The sequence below is a fragment of the Girardinichthys multiradiatus genome, chromosome 18 (genome assembly GCF_021462225.1).
Source record: "Girardinichthys multiradiatus isolate DD_20200921_A chromosome 18, DD_fGirMul_XY1, whole genome shotgun sequence".
NCBI lineage: Eukaryota > Metazoa > Chordata > Actinopteri > Cyprinodontiformes > Goodeidae > Girardinichthys > Girardinichthys multiradiatus.
In genome coordinates this window covers 38,392,565-38,419,488 of record NC_061810.1, presented here as the reverse complement: position 1 = coordinate 38,419,488, position 26,924 = coordinate 38,392,565, and the positions used below count along the sequence as shown (strand labels likewise).

General features: G+C 37.7%; 3 protein-coding genes across 8 annotated transcripts in view; 1 reads left to right on the top strand and 2 right to left on the bottom strand.

Moving 5' to 3' along the window:
• Positions 1-302: 302 nt before the first annotated feature.
• LOC124884354 (extracellular calcium-sensing receptor-like) lies at positions 303-5,746 on the top strand. Its single transcript, XM_047392249.1, has 9 exons — positions 303-448; positions 733-1,027; positions 1,134-1,220; positions 1,829-2,098; positions 3,465-3,695; positions 3,758-4,033; positions 4,318-4,545; positions 4,623-4,746; positions 4,839-5,746. The coding sequence occupies exons 1-9, from the start codon at positions 339-341 to the stop codon at positions 5,744-5,746; spliced, it is 2,529 nt and encodes an 842-aa protein (XP_047248205.1). The 5' UTR covers positions 303-338.
• A 1,873-nt stretch (positions 5,747-7,619) lies between these two features.
• LOC124884702 (extracellular calcium-sensing receptor) lies at positions 7,620-14,565 on the bottom strand. Its single transcript, XM_047392752.1, has 11 exons — positions 14,300-14,565; positions 13,185-13,414; positions 12,988-13,067; positions 12,625-12,804; positions 12,033-12,221; positions 11,417-11,875; positions 9,555-9,764; positions 9,338-9,461; positions 9,053-9,246; positions 8,681-8,962; positions 7,620-8,197 (listed from the first exon to the last, which is right to left on the bottom strand). The coding sequence occupies exons 1-11, from the start codon at positions 14,563-14,565 to the stop codon at positions 7,775-7,777; spliced, it is 2,637 nt and encodes an 878-aa protein (XP_047248708.1). The 3' UTR covers positions 7,620-7,774.
• Positions 14,566-20,580: 6,015 nt separating this feature from the next.
• The window catches only part of plch1 (phospholipase C, eta 1), an 87,796-nt gene continuing 81,452 nt past the window's right edge, over positions 20,581-26,924 (bottom strand). For 4 of the 6 annotated variants that reach the window (XM_047391778.1, XM_047391776.1, XM_047391779.1 and 1 more), the window contains 2 exons: positions 25,746-26,136; positions 20,581-24,345 (listed from right to left, as the gene is read on the bottom strand). In XM_047391778.1, the coding sequence (XP_047247734.1) occupies positions 21,665-24,345; positions 25,746-26,136 (3,072 nt within the window). In that variant the 3' untranslated portion in view covers positions 20,581-21,664. Of the gene's footprint in view, positions 24,346-25,406; positions 25,435-25,745; positions 26,137-26,924 lie in introns of all 6 variants that reach the window. The other 2 variants (XM_047391781.1, XM_047391782.1) reach the window with 2 other exon arrangements.

Below are 26,924 nucleotides of genomic sequence, written 5' to 3'. Positions count from 1 at the left end.
GAATACACTACTGATATTCAAATTGAATGTTTTTTTTATTGTATTTTTTTGAAATCACATTATTATTGTTTGGCACAAAATAAGCCTGTAATGCATATCAGGCCCTGCCCACTCTTCTTCATCTGTCTTGGTGGGTGGCATTCACTCTGAGTCAATAAAAACAGTTGAGAAAGCATTGAAAAGCACTGACACGACTCAATCAAATGAAAGTCATGCAAAACTTAAAGCGCACCAGCTTAATCTTTCTCCTGTTGCTGTACATCTATCCTTCTTCTTCTGTGCCACCCTCTTTGTTCTCTTCCTCATGTCTGTTACAGGGGCAATTTCATCTCAACGGTATGCACAAGGCTGGGGATGTGATGCTCGGTGGGCTGTTTCAGGTCCACTTCTTTTCTATCTTTCCTGACCTGTCCTTTACTGCTGAACCACATCAGCTTACATGCAATGGGTAAGTGTGTCAGGATCATTGTTAAAGAAAAAACTGGAAAACCACATCTAATGGAAGATTGTGCAGTGCATTTGATAATCAAGTCTTTTTGTGCAAGATGTTTTGTCTATTTATATATATATTTTAATATTTGTTTTTATTTTGCTTTTTTTTTTCTTTGACATGGATGTAATTGAATAACTCTTGATCTTCACATGACATGTTTGCTAAATCTTTTTTTTATATACATTTACAAACATAGCAAATACATTTTTTAGTGTTAAACTTTTGTATATTTGTGTTAGTTTTGATTTCTTAGGGTTTAGACAGGCTCAGACCATGGCCTTTGCTATTGATGAGGTTAACAGAGACTCCCAGCTGTTACCCAACGTGACTTTGGGGTACAGTCTGTATGACAACTGCCTGACTCTTGGCATTGGGTTTCGTGCAGCACTTGCATTAATCAGCAGTCAGGAGGAGCAAATTATATTGAATGAGACCTGTGAAGGAAGACCTCCAGTTCTGGGGGTTGTGGGAGACTCTTCCTCTACACGCTCCATTGCTATCTCGACTGTCTTAGGTTTGTACAGAGTGCCTATGGTAAGTGTTCAGCTTTACCATCTAATAAAAGGTTAGATTGTACGTAAAGTGTAATAACTCGAACAGCTTGTTATAGCTTTGACTGTTTAGTTTGGATCTTTCACAGGTGAGTTATTTTGCCACATGCGCCTGTCTAAGTGACCGGCAGAAGTTTCCATCCTTCTTTAGGACAATACCAAGTGATGCTTTCCAGGTAAAAAGCTTTGGAATGTATAAGATAATGTGCAAAAGTGTAATTTTAGTTCCTCTGACCAATCAGGCTCTTTAATTCTGATGAAATAGCAAAAGAAAAAACATATTTTTTACACCCCTGGCAGCTTTATATTTAAAGCAATCTTTTAATTTGACCAACAAATTACTTCTGACTAGAAGTAATATAAATGTTTTGAATACTCCAATACATGTGCAGAATATGTGGAGGAAACTAAAGAACAGGGTGATGGCAAGGAGGGCTTCGAGCCTCATAAACATGGACGTCTTTGCAAAAAAAGAATGGTCTAATCTAAAAAAGTTTATTTGCAATTATGAGAAGCATTTGATTGCTGTAATGACAATAACGTTTTTTACACAATGATCAATGAGAATGGTACAACTAATTTCCAACATGCCATTTGTTGCTAGAATTTAAATAACATTTTTTTTTACACTTTGAGAGATGTCTGTGTTCTTTTCAATCAGACAAACGTCTTGGTTAAATAAAAAAGTGCCAAGGGTAGGAACAATTTTAAGCCTACTAAAACATGATTACCTGTAGAATCCATTTCATTAGTATTTCCTCTCAGTATGTTTCTTTTCACTCAGGTGCGTGCCATGATTCAAATACTGAAACACTTTGGCTGGACCTGGGCCGGTTTGCTGATAAGTGATGATGACTACGGCTTGCATGCTGCCCGATCCTTCCGTTCAGATCTGGGTGTGTCTGGGGGTGGCTGTCTAGCCTATTTGGAGGTTTTGCCCTGGGAAAAGGATTTGATTGAATTTCAGAGGATTGTGGATGTAATGAAGAAATCCACAGCTCGTGTTGTCATTGTGTTTGCACATGAGAGTCAGATCATTAATCTCATGGAGGAGGTTGGTCTTGAAATCCATTTTCCTTTCTTCCTATATATATATCTGTCAGGATGTTGTTTGCAGGCAGACCAAAGTGCAGACAAGAGCTGGTCAGCAACATGTTGTAAAGGTTTTCAGCTTTATTTCCAGAGGTTATCAAAGAAACCAAAACAAGGCACAGCAGATACAAACAAAGTCCAGATCCAAAAACTTACAAGATAGGTCCTGCAGGAACATGGAAAAACTCAGCACAAATACGTGGGTTGAGAACGGGGTATGACAAACACAAGGAACCAGCCACGAACAGAGACACCAAACCAACTAATATACTGCGGAAAGACAAAGGCAGGTAATCAAGGGAACAGAGAACAGGTGCGACAAGGAGACAGGGGAGCAGAAGGAACAGGTGAAACAAATAAACAATAAAGAGAAACCAAGACCTAAGCAGAACAATAGACTAAGATAAAATAACCAAAACATAAGAAATCTAGAATAACCAAGAGGTAAAGGAAACAGAGGAACTGGAAGGAACAGAAGAATAACAAGAACCTAAGGCCTAAGCAAAAGGAAACCCTGACTACAAGTAAACAAACAAACACTGATAGAAACAAACTGAGAATGAAGCAGAGGACTAGAATAAAAAGAAACAATAACTCAAGCTGACCTAACAGGAAGCACAACTGGAACACTAGAAACTAAACATGAAGAACTAAGCTAGACAGAACAGAATAAGAACACAGAAAGGGAATAAAGACGAGGAGGAACACAGAGATACTAAAGGGGGAGCTAACGAATCCAGGAGAACAAAAAACCCTAATACAGAGACTAATCATAATAATAGAACCATACAAAGTAATAAGGAAACAACCATAAGGAAACTTAATGAGGGAGAACAACAAAACACCAGGAGGCAGTAGGAGCAAAACAAACTAATAAACTTAATAGAAACATCAAGACAAAATAAACCATCACAAGAAACCATAAAACAAAATCCAAAATGTCACTCCGTGACGATATCTATATCTATATATATATAGACATATATATTTATATATAGTCAGTCATTTTCTACCGCTTATTCCATAGTGGGTCGTGGGGGAGCTGGTGCCTATCTCCAGCAGTCTATGGGCAAGAGGCAGGGTATATATATATATATATATATATATATATATATATATATATATATATATATATATATATATATATATCTGTGTGGTGGTCCAGCAGATGTTTTGCCACTTACTAAAGTACATTCTTTATGAACAGCTTTTGTGACTCCTGCTGTGATTGATTTTAAAATGATTTCACTGTACAGTGTTTGACTTATTTCAATGTAATTGGTCTATTTTGTATAAATTAACAGAAAATATATTTTTTACATAATTAGGTGGTGAGACAGAACTTGACAGGCCTTCAGTGGTTGGCAAGTGAAGCCTGGTCCACCGCTACTGTTCTTCAGACCACTCAACTAATGCCGTACCTTGGTGGCACATTGGGCATCGCTATCCGTCGAGGAGCGATACCAGGCCTCAAGGATTTCTTGCTACACACACGTCCCGATCTACAACACAACAACAGCTTTGAAAATAGCATGGTGATATTTTCTTCACTAAGTGAGGTATTTGTGACCATAATAATAAAATCATTCTTGCTTAAAATGCTGCTTTTTATGTATTTCAGGTAAACCAGTTTTGGGAATTCACATTTCAGTGCAGATTTAAACCAACTCCATCAGGTTGGGTTGAGAACGATGGAAAAGTTTGCTCTGGAGACGAGGATTTAGAGGCAGTGGAGACTGAGTTCTTGGATGTTTCTGATCTCAGGTCTGAGTACAATGTTTACAAAGCTGTGTATGCACTGGCATATGCCCTTGATGAAATATTAAAGTGTAAACCAGGGAAAGGACCTTTCTACAAGCAAAGCTGTGCCACTATGCAAACTCTTGAACCATGGCAGGTACAATATACTTTACCTGTTTTTGTTAATTGAATATAAAGTGCCATTAAAGGATATTTATACCTCTTGATATTTATTTATTTATGGTATATGTTGTGGTGTTACAACCCCAAACTTTAATGTATTTCATTTCATTCTCATATATTAAGACAAAGTAGCACATCACGAGAAAGGGACATGAGAACTGGTTTTTGAAATTGACCTCAGTCAGTACAGTTAACCAGATTATGCTGATTGAGTTATTTCATCTGTGCTTTACCTTCTCCTCATTTGCCTTTTATTAGCTTGTTTATTACCTGGAAAGGGTTCATTTCACCACATCATTTGGTGATCAAGTGTCATTTGATGACAATGGTGATGCCTTACCAATATATGATGTTATGAACTGGCTCTGGCTCCCTGATGGACAAACTAAAGTTCAAAATGTCGGAGAGGTTAAAATGTCTGCGTTCAATGGTGAACAACTCATACTTGATGGAGACAAAATCTTCTGGAACTTTAAACCCAAAAAGGTTATTCCTTTCCTTTTGTCCCTTGTATAACTTGAAGTCACTTTAATAAGAAACATACACTTATGTTTCTCTTTCAGCCACCCCGGTCAGTGTGCAGCAACGACTGTCCTCCAGGTACCCGTGTGGTAAGAAAGAAGGGGGAACCCGAGTGCTGTTTTGACTGCATCCCTTGCTCTGAGGGAAAGATCAGTAATAGCACTAGTGAGCCTTTATGTTTTCTTATTTTGTTATTATTTCACAAATTGTTCTGGCTTACAAATGCATGATTTACCTTTTTTCTGCATTTTTGCCAGATTCCTTGGAGTGCTTCAGCTGTCCAGAAGATTACTGGTCCATCCCCCAGAGAGATCACTGTGTTCCTAAGAAAACCGAGTTCCTCTCCTATCAGGAACCTTTAGGGATCTGTTTGACAGCAGCCTCATTGCTGGGGACATTTATCTGCACTGTTGTTCTAGGAATCTTCATCTATCACCGTAGCACACCTATAGTACGAGCCAACAACTCAGAACTTAGTTTCAACCTGTTGCTTTCACTTAAATTATGCTTCCTGTGTTCACTGCTGTTTATTGGACGACCCAGATTGTGGACATGTCAGCTTAGACACGCATCATTTGGGATCAGCTTTGTGCTTTGTGTCTCATGCATCCTGGTTAAAACTATGGTGGTTCTGGCGGTTTTCAAATCCTCCAAACCAGGAGGTGAAGCCAGTCTCAAATGGTTTGGTGTTTCACAGCAGAGGGGAACAGTTCTAGTTCTCACATCTGTCCAGGCAGCAATCTGCACTGCTTGGCTCATCTCTTTTTCACCGTCTCCACATAAAAACACCAAATACCACAATGATAAGATAGTTTATGAGTGTGTAGTTGGCTCTGCTGTCGGTTTTTCAGTGTTACTTGGATACATTGGTATTTTGGCTATTCTTAGCTTTGTGTTAGCATTTTTGGCAAGGAATCTTCCTGACAACTTTAATGAGGCTAAGCTTATCACTTTCAGCATGCTGATCTTCTGTGCTGTATGGGTGGCCTTTGTTCCTGCTTATATTAGCTCACCAGGCAAATATGCAGATGCAGTAGAGGTGTTTGCAATCCTGGCCTCCAGTTTTGGTCTTTTGTTGGCACTGTTTGGACCCAAATGTTACATAATTTTGCTTAGACCAGAGAGAAATACAAAGAAGGCCATCATGGGAAGAGGAATTGAGTAACAAAATAGTGGCCTGTAAAAGAAAAAATACCTCTTGAACTTTTGTTTTCCATTTACAACCAGACTTTAATGTACTTTAATGTGATTTTACGTGACACACAATAACAGAGTGGCATAACATTGTTAAGTTGACTTTGACTGGGCCGTTCTAACATATGACTAGGTTTTGATCTAAGGCATTACGTCTTCACCTGGCTGCATGTACAGGGTCATTGTCCTGCTGGAAGGTAAACCTCCACTGCGATCTAAAAGCTACTGCAGCCTTTAACAGGTTTTCTTCCAGGATTTCTATGTATTTTCCTCTAACCATGCTTCTCTGTCTCTGCTGAAGAAAAACACGCACACAGCATGATGCTGCCACCACCATGTTTGACAGACTGTGTGTGGGTTGATGTGCTGTGTTAGTTTTCCACAACACAATTTGTCTCATCTGACCAGAGCACTCTGTTCTACATATTTTCATGTGGCAAACTGGACTTTATCTTCCAGCAGTGAATTCCTTTCAGCCATTCATCTATAAAGGTCAGCACAACTAATTGTTGATGTGTTGACATATTCTCTCCTTCCTTGAGCAGTTGCTCTAAAGGCCTCAGAGTATTGCATCATGAATACCAATTAACTCAATCCAGACAGGTTATGATTAAATTGTAGAGAGATCTTAAGCAGAGTTAGGTACTAAAACAATACCCCATGCTTTGAACATCTCACAGAGCACATTGAAAGGACACAGCCAACACAACTCATGATAACTCTTGCACTCAATGATATTTTTTGGTGTCAGAGTAAAGGGGTTGAATACAGAATAACAGCACACGTTTCACACGAATATATCATTTACCTTTTACTTTATGATTATGCGCTACTTTGCATTGCTTTGTATCACCAAATCACTATACAGTAGACTGAAGTTTATGGTTATTATGTGAGCAAATGTGGAAAAAGTTTGGGTGTGAATACCTTTGAGGAGCTACTGTATTATCCCATTACACATAAATAAATTTTATGTTGGAACATTCAAAATATCATGAACAGTTCCAAAGGTTTTAATTTATTTTTGTTTGCTAAATTTGTTTATACACCTCTGTTGCATCATGGTTTATGTTACTGATTTAACCTCTTGGATATACTTTGCAGTAAAGTACACTTGATAATGAAAAAGAATATCACAATCGAAGCAATAACTTAAATATTATATGTTTGAACAGTCATTACAAATCAAAAACTTTTGGGCATAATGAATTTTTAAAATATAAGCTATATAAGGTACAAAGAAATTATATATTTTTTTTTACAATTAATCTGTGTTAGGAAAGAAAGAATCCTTTTAACCACAGTAAATGCTGAAATTGTACCTTTGCCATATGACCAGCAGAGGGCATCAGCAGATTTAAAATGTAGAAGTCTGAAAAACACAATTTCCCTATTTGGTTGATGCCGTTTCAAACACCTGACCCTAACTCTATACACAAGTTACATTTAAATAGTTAAATTGTACAATTTCTTTAAAAGTAGCTGTTTAAATAAAGAGATAATCTAGTTGTCTGCTCTGACAGTAGATAGATGAGTGGATTCATCCCATATTTATCCTTTTTCAGATTAAATAAACAAGACATAAAAATCCATGTAGTTCAAATAATTAAGTGTATTTTGAACAAGATAGTGACAAACAAAATGTAACCACATTTAAAGGCTATATAAAAGTCACTGTTTTATCCCCCTTCTTCTTATCTTTTAGCAGTGAACATTTTTTCAATAAGTTAAGAAAATTTATAGGAACTCAGACCTAAATTGAATAGAACATATTATTGTAAAAATAAAATATAATTTATTTTGTGTTTTATCTTTATTACTGTAATTACATTTTACAGCCTAAATCTCCCTCATAATAACAAATGTTAACAGCATACATTAAATTATAATAATTTCTTGCAGGTATTTAAACGATATCTATAACATCTGGGAAATAAAATGTAAAACAGAACAACAGCTTATGTGCATCTAATCATAATAGATGTACTGACCGCCATTACTATCTTGCCATCAAATGCTTCTTAGTGTTTTTCTCTGGCCTCAAAAGAATGATGAAACACTTTGGAGCAAAGATGCAGACCAGTAAACCATAACTTGAGGCCAGAATGGCGAAAATTTCCACAGCAACTGCATATTTTCCAGGTGAACTTACATAAGCAGGAACAAAAGCCACCCAGACAGCACAGAAAATCAACATGCTAAAGGTGATCAGCTTGGCCTCGTTGAAGTTGTCTGGGAGTTTCCTGGCAAGAAAGGCCAGAAGGAGGCTGGTGCAGCCTAGGAGGCCAATGTAGCCCAGCACCAGAGAGAAACCAATCACAGACGTCATCGCACACTTCAGGGTAACCTGTAAACCTGGGATCTCCAAGTCAGGTTGAGGCACCGGGGGGTTAAGTGACAGCCAAAAAGTACAGATGATAATCTAGAAATAGAAAAAAATTGTTCTACCTCATGTTAATCATGTTATTATAGGCTGCTTCTCAGAAGTCTACAAACTGCTTCATGACATCATAATAAATGATTTTGAAACTTGTTTCACCTTCAATCTGACATTCAGGTAAAAAACAAACAAAGAAAAACATCTTAGTGGAAATAAAACAAATGTTTAGTATTAGTTTTAGTGTGTGCACATTTACTGTGTGCAACCAATGTATCCAACAATGTTTATTTACTTCTATCTAATATCTGTTTTTTTATTGAAGTACAGAATATGTTACAGTATATGTGGAAAAGGTTATGAAACAATTAACCATGGTATCATTATTGTGTCATCTGTTGGCCCATAAAGGTCTCAACACCAAACACTAGCATTCTAATATGATATGTAATATGTGTACACTTTTGAGAGCCACTCTATGTGAACACTATCAGGAGTAAAAGTAAGGTTGTCGAAATAGTGCGATACCTGTATGGATGTGAAGAAGCAGACACTTCCTCTCTGCTGTCCAGGACCAAACCACCTCATCAGAGCTTCAGCACCGGGCCTAGCTGAGCGGAATGCTGCCAGAACCACAATTGTCTTCACTTGTAGGCAGGAAACACACAGGACAAAGCTGATCCCAAAGGCTGCCTGCTGGAACCGGCATGACCAGGCTGAGGGACGGCCGATAAACACCAGTGAGCACAGAAAACAGAGCTTTATTGACAGGAGCAGCAGAAAGCTGAGTTCTGAGTTGTTGGCTCGCACCTATAAATGGGAACAAACCAGCAAACATACACAGTTTTGTTTTCTGGATCTAAAACATCAAAAATATAATGCAGTTATTTATCCTTTTACCATTGGTGTCTGACGGTTGTAAAGGAACACCACAAAAACAGCAATTGTCACTGTGACACCAGAAACAGCAACTGCTGTTAGTGTGATGCCCAAAGTTTCATTGAAAGAAAGGTAGTCCAGCTGGCGAGGGATGCAGGCAGTACGCTCAGCATTGGACCAAAACTCGGATGGACAATGAACACACTGAGTGGAACCTGGACACAGAAAAGAGAGAAATGGAAATGTCTGCCAGTGAAATTGTGATAGAAAGGCTGAAATGCGGTTTCTCTTAAGACCTTTCCTCACCAGTTGTGTTGCTAATCTCTCCATCAGCACATGGGATGCAGTCAAAACAGCAGATGGGTTCTCCTTTCCTGGTGGCCATCCGTGTACCCGAAGGGCAAGCTTCACTGCAGATGGAAACAGGCACCTGAACAAGATTTAACAACACCTCATTCTCAAGTGTAAGCAAAAAATAATTAGACAAAAAGTCCCTGGAAATCAGTTGATCCATTTGAAGTACCTGACTGGACCCCGTGCTCCACTGAATAGCAGACTCATTAAGGTGAAGATCAAAGTCATTCACAAGGCCGATCAAAACAAGTTGGACTTGTCCCTCAGGGCTGCTCTGCCAGTTCACGAGGTCATACTTTACTGTGATGTCGGCGCCTTGGAAATTAAACGCTTCACCCTGAGGTGTGGTAACGTTCACTTTACGGAGCTGCTCCATCAGCTGAAAGCATTAAAAGTTGGAAAATAAGTACTGTTTTGGTCTTGTTTTTACGAAATGCATGGAAAGCTTTGGTCCATCCATCCATTTCCCCGCTTCCCCCTTACAGGGTCGCGGGAGAGCTGGTGCCTATATCCAGCGGTCTACGGGAAAAAGGTGGGGTACACCCTGGACAGGTTGCCAGTCCATCGCAGGGCAACACATAGACACACAGGACAAACAATCATGCACACACCCATTCATACCTATGGGCAATTTAGGGAGACCAATTAACCTATTACCCTATTACCATATTGCCATACCCATTATCATATTTTAGAGCCAGAAAGCACATAAAATTTTAAAGTATGAAACAAATAAATCACAATCACTCTTTTCTTTTTTTTTTTTTTTTTGGTTTGTTTGTTTTTTGTTTTGTGTTGTTTTTGTTAAGGTAGAGCAATTTTCTAAAACGGAAATCTTCTTTTGGATCTCCACCCGTCAGTTTCTAGAAATTTCTCACAGTAATCACAGAACAGACTGTTTTTTTACTACAAAGTAGTAAAAGTAGGTGAAAGTAGGTGAGCTCCTTAGAAGTGAACAGAAATAAAACAATTTTGCCACAGGATTATGGAATTATTGCAATCTTGGAGGAAGAAAGAACTGAAAGCTGAAGGATGAGGGACACAACACAGTTTATCCCAAGGCTACTACACATAGCTCGAGCACCAAGGTGATCTGACTGGTAACTTTTTTTTACCGAAGAGGCGAGTACGTACCTCTTAGGTATAAAAGGTTTTTAGCAGCAGCATTATTTATACTGTGTCTGAGCCAAATGGGGGAGACAACATTTAAGTGCAGATATGTAAGTATTTTACCTTGCCTTCTTTTCACCACATGTGCAACATCAGGTGAAGTGACTTTTTAGGACCAAACAACTCATGAGAAAACTAACTATAGACTGGACATGGAGTTTCAGTGATGTGACAGATGTGTCCTTGAAATAACGTTTTGATAGTATAATTGCTATAGTGCAGTTAAACCACACAAGTAAAACATGGACTGATTTTGTGGTGAAATCTGAGACATGCAAACAACCGAAGCATTGCTTCCTAGTATAAAAGGAGGCTATTCTGGTGGCATGTTCTTTTCTTTTGTTATTGAAGAGCCAGAAGGCTAATGCCCATTGGCATCAGAGTAAAAATGTTGGTAAGAACTGAAGCAGAAATTTTAGTGTTTGAAATTAGTTTTTCTCTCAGATTGTTGCTGATCGCTGCAGGTACACTAGATTAACCCAGAATGCTTTTAAAGCCCCCAATAGGGTGCCGGTTTGTTGGGTCTTCAATTTACTGCTCTCAGAAAATCCTCTCTGGATAAATAACCAAATAAATCTTTTCTTGATAAGCTCAAATTTAAGCTGGATACTGTGCTATCACTGCTTTAGTTATGGATGGAGATAATGTTAGTCTTTGGCAACTTTCGACTTAGGTTCGCCTGCCTTTCACATATATTTACATAGTTATCAATTTTAACCATAAGATAAATAACTATTATGAACAAGATGGGATGGAAAATTGTAAAAAGAAAAATAAATAACAATAAATGCCCTTTAAAATATGAGGGGCAAATCTAAAACACATTTCACAAAAGTCTGATATATGTGTAGAAATCTTTACCTCAATGGGCTTGATTTGATTTGTAAATGAACAGGTGATGTTACGTCCAGGAGAGCTGTTAACATCAGGGCAGGAGAGTAGGGAGTGAAGGGCGTGAGCTGCAGCATAGACTGCAAGATAGACATTGTATGTCACCCGTAGCTGGGAGGTGTCAGTGAAGAGATTATTCACAGCCCACAGGCTCTCTGTGCCGTTGCAGGGGGGTAGAGAAGCAAAAGGAGAAGCTGTCGCAATTCCAGGACTACATCCAAACTCCTTTTCCCAAAATTCCTTTAAGAAGTGATCATTTGGGCGAAGCGAGGGGTTTAAATTACGAATATAAGTGTCAAATCCAGGCAGAGTTGAGCTTCGTATGGCCACACCAAGAACACCACTTGCCACTTTATGTGAAACAGTACTTTGGCGAAGGTCGCTACTGGTGCTCCACGCCTCACTGGCCAAAAATTGTCTATCAGTCACCTAGAAATAACAAGAAAACACATTTACAAACAGGTAAAAAATACTGTTCCCTAGAAATAACAAGAAAACACAATGACAAGCAGGTAAAAAATCCTGTTCTTAGTAATAAATGCCTTCTTTAGTTGCATCTTTAAATATTTTTATTTCTGTTTCTTACATTCAACTTCTCCAGTTGCAGGAACAGTTCCATCACATCTGTATACCAGGTGACAATCAAAATCACCTTTGCAGTCGAAGCCTGAATGGCAAGCGCTGCTCGTCTGGCATCACTTACAATGTTTTCCCTTTGGAGGGTCTCCACAAATGCCAGACACACCCCTGCCCTCTGAATGCCCTCCTGAAATACCTGACATAGAGCAAATATTAGAGATTTGAAAAGGGACAAATTAGGGCTACAAGATCACAGTAAAATATTTAATAATGATATTATTGTCCAAAATTGGGACGATAATTTCATTTTTAATGTTTCAACATTTCCTTCCCTTTTCTTTTTGTCATTTGTCCTAACGATGCCTTTACCACTTTCTGTAACCTCCAGCCTGTTGGCTAAATCTTATTGGCATGCAAAGTGTTAATTCCTGACATTTGGATTATAAAAGTTTATGAATATTGCATTCCAAACTGTCCTTTGCTATATTAATATTGCTTACACTAAATTTGCCTTATTTTTGCTGAATATCGTACAGTCCTAGCACAAAGATGTTTAAAGACTGTATTTTTGCAACAACAAACACATCTAATGGAACAACCTTCAATACCATGAGGCCATAATCATTGTTTGCCACCACTGCTCCAACCCAGGTCCACTTAAACTTTATAGCAAGCTGAGCAATAGCACGTGCTTGATATACATCACTGGCCATGGTTCTGAAGAAATTAGGAAATTGTTGCTTGTCACTTAAACTTGGGGTACTTGCTGTGTAGCTCACCTAAAAACAGAAAACACAGGAAAATAGGGATTTTTTTGCTAAATTCAAGTCTGAACAGTGACTGGAGCAGGTTATAAGAAAACAGGTATAAAAACATAAGAAATGTTATATTTATTGTCCATCAGAGTAGAAGTGCTGAAAATGGTAGTGATATAATTCTATCATTTATGTCAGTGAACTTACTAGAGGAAGAGAAAGTGGTACCAGGAGTCTGGACACTATCTGGGCTGTTACAGAATTGCAACCACCAATGATCAAAGGTACTGGCTGATCACCTGATAACATTACAAAATACATTACATGTCAGTTTTCGCATTAAAATACATTTGTATTCTGTACTAAATTCAGTAAAGGAGAATAAATCCAGAACATTTAGACACCTTTGCTTGCTCCGATTCCTTTTTCCTCCTCATATTTAGCAGCTGAATTACAGCTCGGCATGTGTCCACCAACCAATGACAGCGCAGCCTGCAGAGCCCAGGCAGGGAGGGAACAGCTATCATGAATATGGTGGCCCAGCTTCACACCTGGTAGCAAAGTGGAGCTGTTGTTGATTTCCTCCAGAGCAAACATCATAGCATAGATGTATTGCATCGGTAGACTTTGTAAACTAGCACAGGAGAGATGTGATCAAAGAAAAATCAGTTAAAATGCTCAGGCATTAACATACTGCTAAACTATAAATAATGATGCATACAGTGACTTGCAAAAGCAATAATACCATTTGAACTTTTTCCTCTTTTAAGTTTGCCACTAGCTATTTAATGGACACAGCAAAACCAACACTGCATATCACCTCAAAAACATCGTCTCCATTGTGAAACATGGCAGTGACACTGCAGATACTTTCTTTCAGAAATAACGGGAAGCTGGTCAGAGTAGATGTGAAGATAAATCGACCTAAATACAGGGCAATGCAGGAAGAAAACCTGTTTGTGGTTGAAAAAACGAGACTGCAGTGATCCTAAACATACAGCCAAAACTATATTTGAATTGCTTAAATCAGACCATATAAATGGTCTTGACCCAAATTTATTTTTTGGTAAAGGTGGAAAACTGACACACTTTGACTATAATCTGACTGAGCTTAAGCTATTTTGAAAAGAAGATTATGACAGAATTTCATTCTCTAGACATGCAAAGCTGGAGGAGACAAACACAGCTTTAATTGCAGTGAAAGGTGATTCTACAAAGTATTGGCTCAAGACATCTGAATGCAACTTTACACCATAATTTTCAGACTTGAATTTGTAAAATTGTTTTTAAACCATGTATCATTTTCATTTCCCTCACAATTATTCACTATTTTTGTTGGCTAGTCAGATATAATTTCAGCACAACACATAGAAGTTTATGGTTGTTATGACATAAAATTAGAAAGAGTTCAACACTTTTGCAAAGCCCTGTATAGAGAAAACATAAAAAAAAATTATAAAATGTAATAAGCAGTCAACTAATCAAACAATCAATGAGAGCAATGAGTTCAGAGTCTTACCCTGTGCAAGGTTTGTTGTCTGGCTGCTGAGTGAATCTATAGTCCCTAGTAGGAGGCACATAATGAATGTTAAAGAGCCCACCGATGATTACATCCCCTTCCTGAAAAAAACCCTTTTTGCTGGGTATTCCCCACCGAGAACAGTTCAGCGTCTCGGCCATCTGTATGCCCACCCTGAGACCCAGCTGTCTGCCCACAAGCCACGCTAGAAACAACGACGGACCAGAGCAGATCCACAGAGTGACGAGTTGGGACAGCAAGGACATGGATGGTGCTGCTCTGGACACTTGAAATATGTACAAGATTTAGCAGTAAATACTCTTAAAACCAAAATGCAGAAATAAGATGTGTGGATACTAGAAAAAATTTAACTGCCTAATTTTTTTAATCTTTGAACAACATGAAAGATTTAAAGTATTCTTCCCAACTAACCAGATGAATAAATGTACTCAACAAAAAACCTTTCAACCTGTCTGATAAACTAAGTCATGAAACATCCCTCCTCCTGCTTTGGGTAGCAGAGATGATGTTTTAAATATTAATGACTGAAGCTCATAGTGGAGTCATTGGTAAACAAGATGACGCTTCATCAGATTATCTCTCTCAAAGGTAAAGGCAAAGGAGTGATGGGGTGACTTCTACGTGATACTGAAAAGTTGCAACAACAAAAAATAACAGAATAACATGCAGCATTTTGTTAACTACTATTGGGAAAGTTTAATTGTAATTACCTCAAAATAATTCCACAAAACCCACTCCCTTACAAAAGGCCTTGCACTTTCTCTTTTATGTATATACACTACCAGTCAAAAGTTTTAAAAACCACTTTCTCATTTAATGGTTTTCTTTATGTTTATGACTGTTTACAATTTCCTTATATTGTCACTGAAGGCATCACAACTGTGAATGAACACATATCAAATCATGTAGTAGACAAAAAAATTTAAATTCAGTTTCAATTCAATTCAGTTTATTTATATAGCGCCAATTCACAACACATGTTGTCTCAAGGCACTTCACAACAGTCAGGTACATACATTCCAATTAATACTAACAATTGAACAGTGCAGTCGGAGTTAGTTATTTATTCAAATTGGATAAAACGTTTTCTGTCTAAGGAAACCCAGCAGATTGCATCCAGTCAGTGACTTGTTTATATATGTTTTATATTTTAGATTTCTTAAAGTAGCTGCCCTTTGCTATGATGACTGAAATATTAAAGTTTATCTGTCTCTCAATGAACTTCTGGGAAGTTCTTTCAAGACTCTTTGGAAAACCATTTCAAGTGACCACCACATAAAGCTTATCGAGAGAATGATAAGGGTGCAAAGCAGCAATCAAAGTTAATGGTGGTTATTTAGAAGAATCTAAACCTAAAAATGTTATCCTAGATATTTCTTACTTTTTCTTTACTATATAAGCACGTCTGTTCATTCACAGTGTTCTTGCCTTTGCTGAGAATCTATAATTTATATAGTAATGAAAATAAAGAGACCCATTAAGTGAGAAAGTGTATCTAAACTTCTGACCGGTAGTGTATGTTGGGAATCTGGGGCTGTGCAGTTTGTGCTTAGTCTGTCTTTCTGAGTACAGGTTCAGTTAGAGGGTGGAACTGAGCTGCTGCAGTGAGTGTCGACCTTCATGGTACCTCTAGCCCTTTGTGTTACCTCTTTGTGTGTGAACCTTTAACAAACCTTAACTCAGACCTCAGCTCCTTTCTCCTAAAGCAACCTCCTGGAAATTCCTGGCTCAGCTTCTCCTACGAAGCTCTAGCACCCTGGCTCAGCTTCAGCAGAAAATAACCCCTGGATCATTGTTTCTACGTCCAGCTTCCTCAGCCTTCTGTCGGCTTCACCCCATGAAAGCAAATAACTGATTGAGTTATCCTTGGCAGCAGCAACTGCCATCAAGTGTTTGTGCTGTCTCGCAATAAATATTTTACTGTACATTACTCTAGAGGAATTTTGACCCTCTCTTCTTTGCAGAATTGTTTCAATTCAGTCAAGCTGGGGGTTTTCAAGCATAAAAAAGGCCTAATTAAAGTCATGCTACATTATTCCAACCAGATTCAAGTTTGAAATCTTACTAAGGCAATCCTAAAAGTTTACTTTTTTTACTGTTTAGAGGTGGACTTGCTGGTGTGCTTTGGTTTATTGTCCTTCTGCGTAACCCAAGTACACTTTAGCTTCATGTCACAAACTGATGACTGGACATTGACTTTCAGGATTTTGTGTTGGAGAAATACACAAATAAATGTTTATAAATCTCCAGTTTCTTTGCAATAGAGGCTTTCAAATTATAGGCTTTGATCTGTAAACTAGAGTTACTGGAATTGAGAGATTCATAATCCTTAAACCTTCTACTTAAAGTGGCCTAAGATGAATCTTGTAAATGTTTAGATTTTCTATAAATGAGCCAAATTTAACTGAAATCAAAAGAATAAGACAAAAAGGTCCAGAGCATACTGCAGTGAGAACAGGGAAAGGTTGTGCTCCATGTGCTGCCCAGCCCCAGATTTGGAAAATAAAAGAACAAATGAATCTAAAATGCAACAACACTGTCAGAACTCAGGTATAACTTGAATGGGGAATGCTATCTTAATATCATATTGAGTTTAAATACAAAGCCTGGCACAATTATTTATTATGATTCCTGGTCCAGCCTTGTTAATCACAGTTCCAGATGTTTTAAACTAAATACTTCAGTTTTCAGATTTGTTTTATAGCAATTATTCATACCAGTACCATGGCAAAAATGGTATGTAATAAACAATACATTCCTAATATGAACGCTTAATACATGCATTGAAATTAAAGAATTGGTTTTTCACAGATGTTTAGATAAGTGAACTTATGCTACCCCCCTCCAAAAACAAATTAAGGCTTTTCACACATCATCATAGGTCTCAACAAGTGTGTATTGTGTTGTAAGGCTCAATGACAGAAGGTGTCAAAGCAAAATCAAACAGTGAAAGTATCTCTGCCTCCAGTGATCCAGATGACATGATCAGTTGCCTCCACATGGTATAAGCAATGATGTGGTCAGTTCTTGCCATCTGCTTTGCCATCTTAGCTGTTACAGCCTAGCATATAAGAAATACTCTTTCTTGCCCACATTTCTTGGCAGCTGCTGCTGATATAGTTGACCATGTGTTCAAAGACAGATGTGTGTAGTTAGATTTGCTTGGTATGGACTACATTTTAATTTTTTTTATGAATCACTTATTTGTATAATTTGTAATGTATCTACATACAGTTACCAAAGTGTACCTTAAATAAGGTAAATTCCATAGAAAATAAATGTTATGTTTCTGATGAAAACATTTAACACTAAGTGCTGCTGAGCCACAGGTGTGCAACTCATAATCCTAATTATCATTCATTTCACACACAATTACATCCAATTATACAATTACACTGAGGCAACACAGAGGGGAAAAACAAGTGGTGCATGTTTGTTTTGTTGTTTTTATCATTGGTTGAAAGGTGACACAACATATTTATTTTTAAACAAATTTAAAAAAAGTAATAAATATCATATTTACCTTTGCAAAATACATAACTTTTAGATCACCCTAGAAGAACTAAAAAAACTATCAGTACTATATATATCTATTGTGTTTCATCATGAGAAGAGTGGAAACATCAAATGAGAAGATAAATTGATGTTACTTAATGCTACACAGATGAGCAAGTGAACAGATTAGAAACAGCTATAGGAGAATGGGGAGCTGAGACACAAAGGGAAGAAGAAAATATCAAAAATCACCACTGACAAAGTCTAAGATGGAAAAACTAAACTCAGACAGATTATGATGATGATCTCTCAACACAAATAGTGGCAGGATTTTATGTGATAGACCAGTTACCATAAAGTAGTTAATAATTCTGAAATTGAAGAAAAGAATACAGTTTACAAAGTGTATAACAAATAAAAATGTAAAAAATCTGGTGTCCATTTGTCTTCAGCCCCCCTGCATACTGCTCAGTTGTTCAGGCTCACTTTGCAAACCATGTCGCAGATTCTCAGTTGGATTTTGGCCTTAACTTTGACTAGTCCATTCACATACATGAATATGCTTTTGTCTAAACTATGCCATTGTAGCTCTTGCTACAAGCTTTCTATGGTTGTCCTGCTGGAAGTTTAACCTTTGGTCCAGTCTCAAGTCTTTTGCAACCACCACCATGTTTCACGGTGGGGATTTTAAATTCAGCGTGATGTGCAACAATAATTGTCTGCCAAACATACAGCTATGTGCATAGAACAGAAAGATGAATTTTAGTCACATCTGACCAGAGCCCCTTCTTCCATACATTTACTGCTTCCCCTACGTGTCACATCTCCACACCTGAAACATAATTATGTGGATTGTTTATGTATAGGCATCTATTTTTTGCGCCCAAGCGTTGGACCTGATGAAAATCTAGGTAGGAGTGAATCGGTGTCAATAAATTACTGTGAAGATCTAGTGTAAGGATGTTTAACTTCAGTGGACAAACATACTGTAATCTTTGATTACTGAACATTCTTAATGCATTTAAAATTAGATGTATTGTTTATCAATTTTAAATAAATAGTTATAAATGGTGTATCTGAAAGACATTACCATTTAGGTAACTTGAAGAGCTTTATAAAACGGTGCTTTTATAAATGCTGTAGCAATAATTTACCCCTATGAGGTTCTCCAATAGCCCTGTGATTGATTGGTGACCCAGGCAGGATATATCTTGCCTCTTGTGACCGCTGGGAATAGGCACCAGCTCCCATGGGACCCTGCAAGGATAACTGGGTAAAGACAATGAAAGAATGGATGAATGGATGGATGGATGGATGGATGGATGGATGGATGGATGGATGGATGGATGGATATATTTCAGACATGTTTAAAACTTTTGATACACTACAGACTTCAAGAAATAACAGCCTCAAAATCAGGCAGATAGGAAGCTTCATCTGCTCTTCTCAGTTAGCAGGTAAAGCCTGGCTGCTTTAGTCAGAGTAGTCTCCAAAGTTTCATTAATGCAGAGAAAGTCCAGCTGGTAAGATGTTTAAAAGGAACCATTAAAATTGTATAACAATTCTGATGGACACTGATATTTTCCATTCCAGTTTCACAGCTGATTCTCTCACAAACAGACAAGAGTCTTTTACTCTTCATGCACAAGTGTTTGGGTAATGGAGAAAAAGCCAATGGGAGTATTTAATTGAACATGCTGTTTTAAAGATGATTTTTAGTTTCATATTTATTCCAATATTATGGAATATTTATCTCTTTCATTTGCATAAATATATCACTGTAAGCTTGAAACAACTTGCTATATTACAGTGAGCTAGTCAGACTACAGTGCATCAGTTTTTTGCTGCAATGCCTTTGACCAACCATGTCCACAATAGCACTAACAATAAGTGTGTGAGCATTAGAGCTGGATCTGGTAAAGGGCCTCGTTTGAGGAATCACTTTGGAGATCGCAGCACCAGGATGCATTAGGGAACAAGGAAAGTCACCAGAAATGATTTGATTCTTTAAGCAATGTTCTGCTGAGAAACCTTTGGTCATGCCATCCACATGGAGGTTAGTTTGACATGTACCATCTACCTTAGTAGGTAGTATTTGAGGTGTTGTCTTGAAATTCCGCAAAACTCAATTAAATTAAGCATCTAGGGATGTCCTGGACACAAAAGCCCAATCCATTTAGTGCCAGCCTTGCAACTTACAGGACTTAAAGTACCTGCTTCAAACATCTTGGAGCCAGACACCAGAGTACACCTACAGAGTTCCAGTATAGTCCAAACCTCAACAATACAAGGCTGTTCCAGCAGCAAAAAGGTCCCTAAACACATTATTAGGCAGGTCATAATATTATGCTTGATTGGTGTATACATACAACACAAATGTTATTTTATTTTTTTGTCCAAAACAGTATTTTTTGTTTTGTTTTTTTTAACCATGCTCTGTCTGGCAAAGTGGCGCTCAGAATTGTTGTCTAAAACTTTGTTAACTTCATTGTGTATTTGCATTTCTAAACCTTTAACTGATGCGATAGAAAACTATTAATCTGCATGTTGTTTTATGAACCAACTGTGTAATTACACAACTTATCCCATGTTAGTGAGCCTTTGTTTAACACCAGTGTGATGATCAAACATTAACAAAATTACAAAGGCCTTACATACAACTTATTTGCTGTGTAGGCAACCAAATAACTAACTTCAAATGAATGTATTTTACCTGTATATCTATTGTATAATACTGTTTAGTAAAAGAGAAAATATACAAACAATTTGTTCAAACCAATTATTTCTATATTTTATTGCATTGATAGGAAAAATCCTCACAGTTCTGCAGTGAGCAACAATACAAAACAAAGCGTGGAGTAATACTGAAACAATTTTTCAAAAGAAAACAAACCAGCAGCATTGCTGTCTTCTCTTCCTTGGTTGACCCTGTGTATTTATCTCTTTATTTGCTCAGGCCATTAAGTTATACAAAACAAAATAACCAGAAAGAACAAGCGTATTTCCACTGTCTGTATCAAAGCAATTATAAAAATAAAAACCTTTAAATTCCAATTCTTTAAATTTTTTGCCATCAAATTCTACAGGTTATCGAGAGTAATAAGTCCAAGCACAGAAGTTAATGTACTGTATTGCACCCAATACAAACATGCATATAACCTCTGTTTGCTCTGTGCAAATGTGTTTGGGTAAACCAACATCTATTGTATAAACTAGTGCATAGTCATGCTTGACATGTTCACATGTAACATGCACAAACATAGATGGAAGGTAATTCTCTGCTAAAACTGAGATCAAATGAAAAATCATATTAGGGGTATTTTCAAACAACACACATAAAGAAATACCACTAAAAAGAGGAGGAAGACTTACATTTGATCAATGAAAACATAAATCCCATCTATTAAAAGTAGCCTTTTCATTATTCTACACATTCAAATTATGCAAAGAAAGACATTATTTATCTGCTTTTTTTCTTTTTTTTGCTTCATTGTAATTGTACATACATTGGACAGTACAACACAAGGACAAAGATAACAAGAAACTGTACAATGTGTCCAGGAAGCCATTTGAAGTCAAAGTCCCCAAGTACATTTACACATTAGGGAGAATACAGACAATACACAGTCAACAACACCATTCTTGACAGGAAAGTGGACATTTCATGCTTTCAGGTCCAACCATGGATTATATGTAATGTTTTGCTCATATTGCAGACTATTAACAGCCCAGACATGTCAATAAAACAAGTGCAATATTTCATCTTAATGGTCATCTGGCTTTTGGTAAAATTGAATCTAAAGAAAGTTAAGCACTCTGTCCTTATTCCATGTCATTGCACAGTCAAAGCTACAACCTAAGCAGAAAGTATACTTCAGGTTCAGATTCTGAATGACAATTGTTTCCAAGTGGGAGAGAGTCATCTGTATAACACTGATCTTTAAAATGGTCCACATTGCCGTAACGTGCTGACGAGCAGGCTCCTTCGGGGAGTCCTCTGTCCTCCAGGTCATCAAGGTAGCCAGCTATGTAGGAGCCAGTGGAGTGTCTGTTAGAGGATTGATTCTGAAGAGATGGTTTATTCCTCCTTACCACTCCACCAATACTGTCAGCACTACTGATCACCACACCTGGCCGAGCTTTAAGGGCCTCTTGTTGTCTCTCGCGAGCACGGCTGTTGATGTGGCGCACTCGGCTTTGGCTTCGTGAAGACAGGCGGCGGGTAAGGAATGGAGGAGGGGAATCATCTACATCTCTTGAAGCAATTGGAGATATACTTGTTTCTTGGGGTTGTGCCTGTTGGATTTTTGCTTCTTGTTGCAACTGAAGGGATTGGGGTCTTTCTCTGGGACCTTCATCTAACTCCAAGCTAACCAGTTTGCGTAGCTGTTCTGTAAGTGGATCAGAAGATTTTATGTGAAAAGAGTGTTTCCCTTTTGCATCTATAGGCTTTGGCCTTGTTGTGTGAGGAGTGATGAAACTTCGACTTATTATGTGGTATTTGCTTTGAAAGTTGCATGAAATGTCCTCAGAGGTCAGGTCTCCAAGAGACTTAGACTTGCATGTTTTAAGGGCAGTGGAATCTGTAATAGAAGACTGGAGATATGCAGATGAAGGCCTTAAATTTGATTGCAATGATTCTCTGACTTTGGACTGTTGATATTGTCTGTTATCAATGGGATTAGTCTTACATTTCCCAGTCTGTATAGAGTGTGTTTGACCGTTGCTATGTAGTTGGATGTTTTGAGAAGTTATTGACTCTGATGAGGGCATGATACAATCATAGTCCAGTTCGCTGTACAATGCTTCACATTCTAAAGAAGGAGAGTTTAGACTTCTGAGTCCAGACCTGCTCTGAGATACAGCACACTGACGTGGGAGACTTTCAGCAGAGGAAAAACCATTGTAGAAGCCCCCTCTCTCTGTTTTAATTGGATTGTTTTCTGGTCTGTGTTGATGATACCTGTTGAAGATCAGGGTCGAACTACAGCTCCTTAAGTCAGAAGCTTGTCTGTTGTTAAGTACCTCAAAGTTGTTCTGAGGTATGGGGTAGCTATTCTGACATAGAGGACTTGGGTTTGAGGGTCCAGAGTTGACATATCTCTGGCAAAGTGGAACTTGTGAGTTGTTTTGTTGATGGTGATTGGTCATTTGATGGGATTGGGTACTCATTCGGATCAAAAACTGTGAAAGTTCTGCATGAGATGATTGTGTTAGGTACTGTGGTTGAGGATATGAAGAATCGTGTTTGGGTTTTGAGTAGCTAGGAGAGAAGTCATCATTTTGGTAAATAGCTTGGTGTTTAACCGGACTTGCAAGTCTACCCCACTGTTTGCTGTGGTTTGGCATAATTTGTAAGAGATCTTCATCAACATTCAACTCCACTTCTGTAAATGACTCTCCAGTTGAATGGTGGAGAATCTGAACACAGTCACTGGAGGTAGGGCTTGTGTACCTTTTAGAAGTACCCTGCTCTTTTTTAGCAGGAGCAGGAGCATCTTCCATCTCCTCATACACCCTCTCCTCTGGCTCTACAACGTCTTTATTCTCACCCCACATTCTTTCTACCCCATTCCAGCCCACACTGCTTCCTTTCCCTAAGTTGTGAATCGTTTTTACCGGTGACGATGCTAGACTGCTTGAAGGTGTGCTCCCTGTAGTATCTGCCTGAACATAAACTGTCTGCTTCCTCAGGTTGTACACAGACACAGGTGTCAAAATTTCCTCATCCAGAATAGTGTAGACCTCTTCAAGCTCAGCAATTTCTGGGCTCGAGATGAGAACTGAAGCAAGTTTATCTGCTTGGGAAGTCTTGTTGGGTGAACAAATTTTACTACCTACATGATTTGTCTTTTGGGGATTTATCAAGAGTTTCTTTTCAGGAGATGTCTTAGCAATAAAAGAAAACTTTAGATCTTCTTGGGATTTAGGTGAGGTAGGCCTAAAGGTTAAAGTCTGGGATGGAGTGATGTTATGAGATGATTCAGTTAGACTTTTTTGGTCAGCCGTCATTTCAAACTGATCAATCAGAGCAGAAACAGAGCAAAAAGTGTCTTGTTCATTGCCTAACGATACGGCATCAATGAGTCTGGACATAGTGCTATCATGTAAGGTGCAGGGACTTTTTAGAACATAGTTTGCTCCAGAAACAGCAGTCAAAGATGAAGGGGCTGAGGACAAGGATGAGGATGAAGAGACTGAAGGTGCAACTGTGAATGTTGTACTATTGGATGATGTTTCTGGTTGACCTGATGTTGTCTGGCTTTTTGCTGAAAGATACATAGTGGAAGTTTTCTCTGTTTCTTTGGGGACATTATTTGATTTGCTTAGTTCTGATTGGTAATTGACATATACTTCTTCCTTTCCTATTCCTCCACCACCAATTACCAGATAGGAACTGTCTTCTGGTCGATCATACTCTTTCTTTCTGTTCGTCTTTGAAGGGATAGAGATCTTCGAATTAACAGAAAAAGATGGTTTAATGAAAACATCCACAGAGGAAGACCTGGACCTGTTGAATCGGGAAGTTCCTGTAAACATAGAAAAGAGGAAAAAAATAAATAAATTGAGATAGGCTAACATTTTATACTGGATACAGACCTCAAAACTACAGGTCAATTAGCCCCTTCGCCTATTCGCAACAAGATTTGGCACTGACATTTTTCACCATTTTGTCCATCTTGTAACTGTAGTCAAAACATTGAAAACATTTCATACTCATATTATTAACGATTGCATATTAGTTTAGTTCCCCTGTTAGTTATGTAATTTAATGGTTTTTTATTTAATTCAGAAACAAATAGAAAATTATAAAAATGCTTGAATTTCATTTATAAATTGTTAAAATTCTAAAATGTTTTCAGAACATACAATTTATTACAATATACATTGCCTACAGTTCTAATCCCCTTAAGGGTTCAGTCAACTTTTATGAAATATGACAGATTTTGACCCCTGATCAAACCAAAGAAATTTTTAGCAACATCCCTCCAATAATTTTCCCAGTTGGAGATGAATGCAATATTTTTTTTTCTTTTCTGTTCTATTCTATTCTATTTTATTCTATTCTAGGTAGTTACACAAACATTTTTTGCAGTATACTGTATAGAAAATGACTGTAAGGTAAGGAGCATCTGAATACAAATGTTGACTCGTAAACACTATATGTTAGTTAGCAAACCTTTCCTTTTCATGCTCAGAAAAATCTTGTATGGAAAGACAAAAATTGTACGTGTACAAAATGGCAAAGGGACAAAATGATCAGCATCCAGACTACCAAGCTTACAAACAATTTAAGGATAACAATTGACAGCTCAGCCATTGCAAGGCAACATTTATACACAAACAAATGGACCACCAAGAACAACGGCGAAGGGGAAGCTGAAAAAATGGTTGGAAGAAAAACAAAAACACAAAGACACATTTGCAATGTAAAATATGGAAAAATGGTCATATGGGATTTTGGTAAAATGGTAGCAAATAGCACATTGATATATCTCTCAGACCATTTTGAAGCCAAATACACTGGGTGAATGCAATGCTTGTACGTTTTTGAACAATGCCATCCCCAGACAATAGTATTTCTCATTACCTGCAGGAATTTCCTAGTCAGTTCTCTACTATAAAGAAACACAACAAATGAAGATGGGACAGAAAAAGCATGTTATTGTCTCATGGAGATTAGGCTGTGATCTAACAGTTCACCATGGTTACTGTGCATTGTTGCTGGAGAAGGAAAGAAAATACAGAAAACATTTCAAATGCATTAAGAGGTCAATAAATTCAGGTAAAGTAAGGTTAAAATACGTATTGTGCTGTTATTACTACAATTTACTGCACTTCTTTTAGAGAACAATTATAAAAACTTTTAATTTCCAATAGTAGTTTGTGTGTAAATTGTATTAGTCTAAATAAGAGCAAAAATACCCACCGATGATAGTGTCTGCACCAATATCATGCTGCTCCTTGTCTGGGGAGCAGATTGACAGCTGCCCTTGCAGGAGCCGATCTAATGGCATGGAAATGGGTCTATGGATAAGTGGGACTCGAGGCTGAAGTGGCTTTTCAGCTCCTTCTGCCCTCACTGAGAGCCCTTCTCCTCCTGATGCTCCTGCATCAGCACCATTCCTATGATCAGATATTGAAGCAACTGACTCCGATAGAGCCATCTTTGTCTTTTTCCGTCCCTTTGCCGGGGCGCTAGCTGTTCGTCGCAGGAGGTGATCACTAATTGAGCGCTTCCGAAGACCAGAGGTGTTTGTGTCCACCGAGGACTTGGAGGAACGGTGGAAGAAACCTCGAATGCCTCGTAGTTGATGACTCTAACAGGTGCATTGGTAGACGAAGGAAATAATAAATCAGCAAAAGAGATATATAGGTGAATCCTAACAGATTGAAATATCACTGATGGTCAACCTTAGTTATTCAATTCAAAAAAGTTTTAAATTTTTATTGCTTCTCATTTAGATGATCATTACATTGCATATTAAAATCTTACAGCTAATAAAAACCCAAAATTCAGTTTGTCAGATAATTTATAATATTAATTAAGACAAATAAAACAAAGAATTTTTAATGCAGAAATGTCGGTCGACTGAAAACTCCATTTCTGAAGGGTCTGAAGTCATAAAAATCACAAATTTGACAGGCCTTAAAAAGTCTTAAATGAGTCCAGATTTTCCAGACCAGGTCCTAAATTACACTGACTTGCATTTAAAATTCAGATGGTCATTTATGCATTTTCTTCAATCGAGTTTGTTTTTGTTTTGTTTTTTTAGAAATGCACAACCACCATTTGTTCCTTCTGTTGTAATTTCTAACACAGAATTGTGTAGAAAAAGAAACTCCTAAATAAGATGAAAACATGACTGTGTTCCCTAGTATTTAATCAATGATGAAGTGCCACAGCTGCACCCACAAGCTGCATCAATCAAAGCATCAAACAGGATTCATCTCACTGATGCACACCTTCATTACATCCCAAAATTTCCACAAATCAGAATCTGATCTCACACAGATTTCTTTTCAAGTGATACAGGATGTCAGGTAATTGGCTTACCTTAAATCTAATCTTCAGTGTTTGTTTGAATTTACATTCAGTAATATTTCC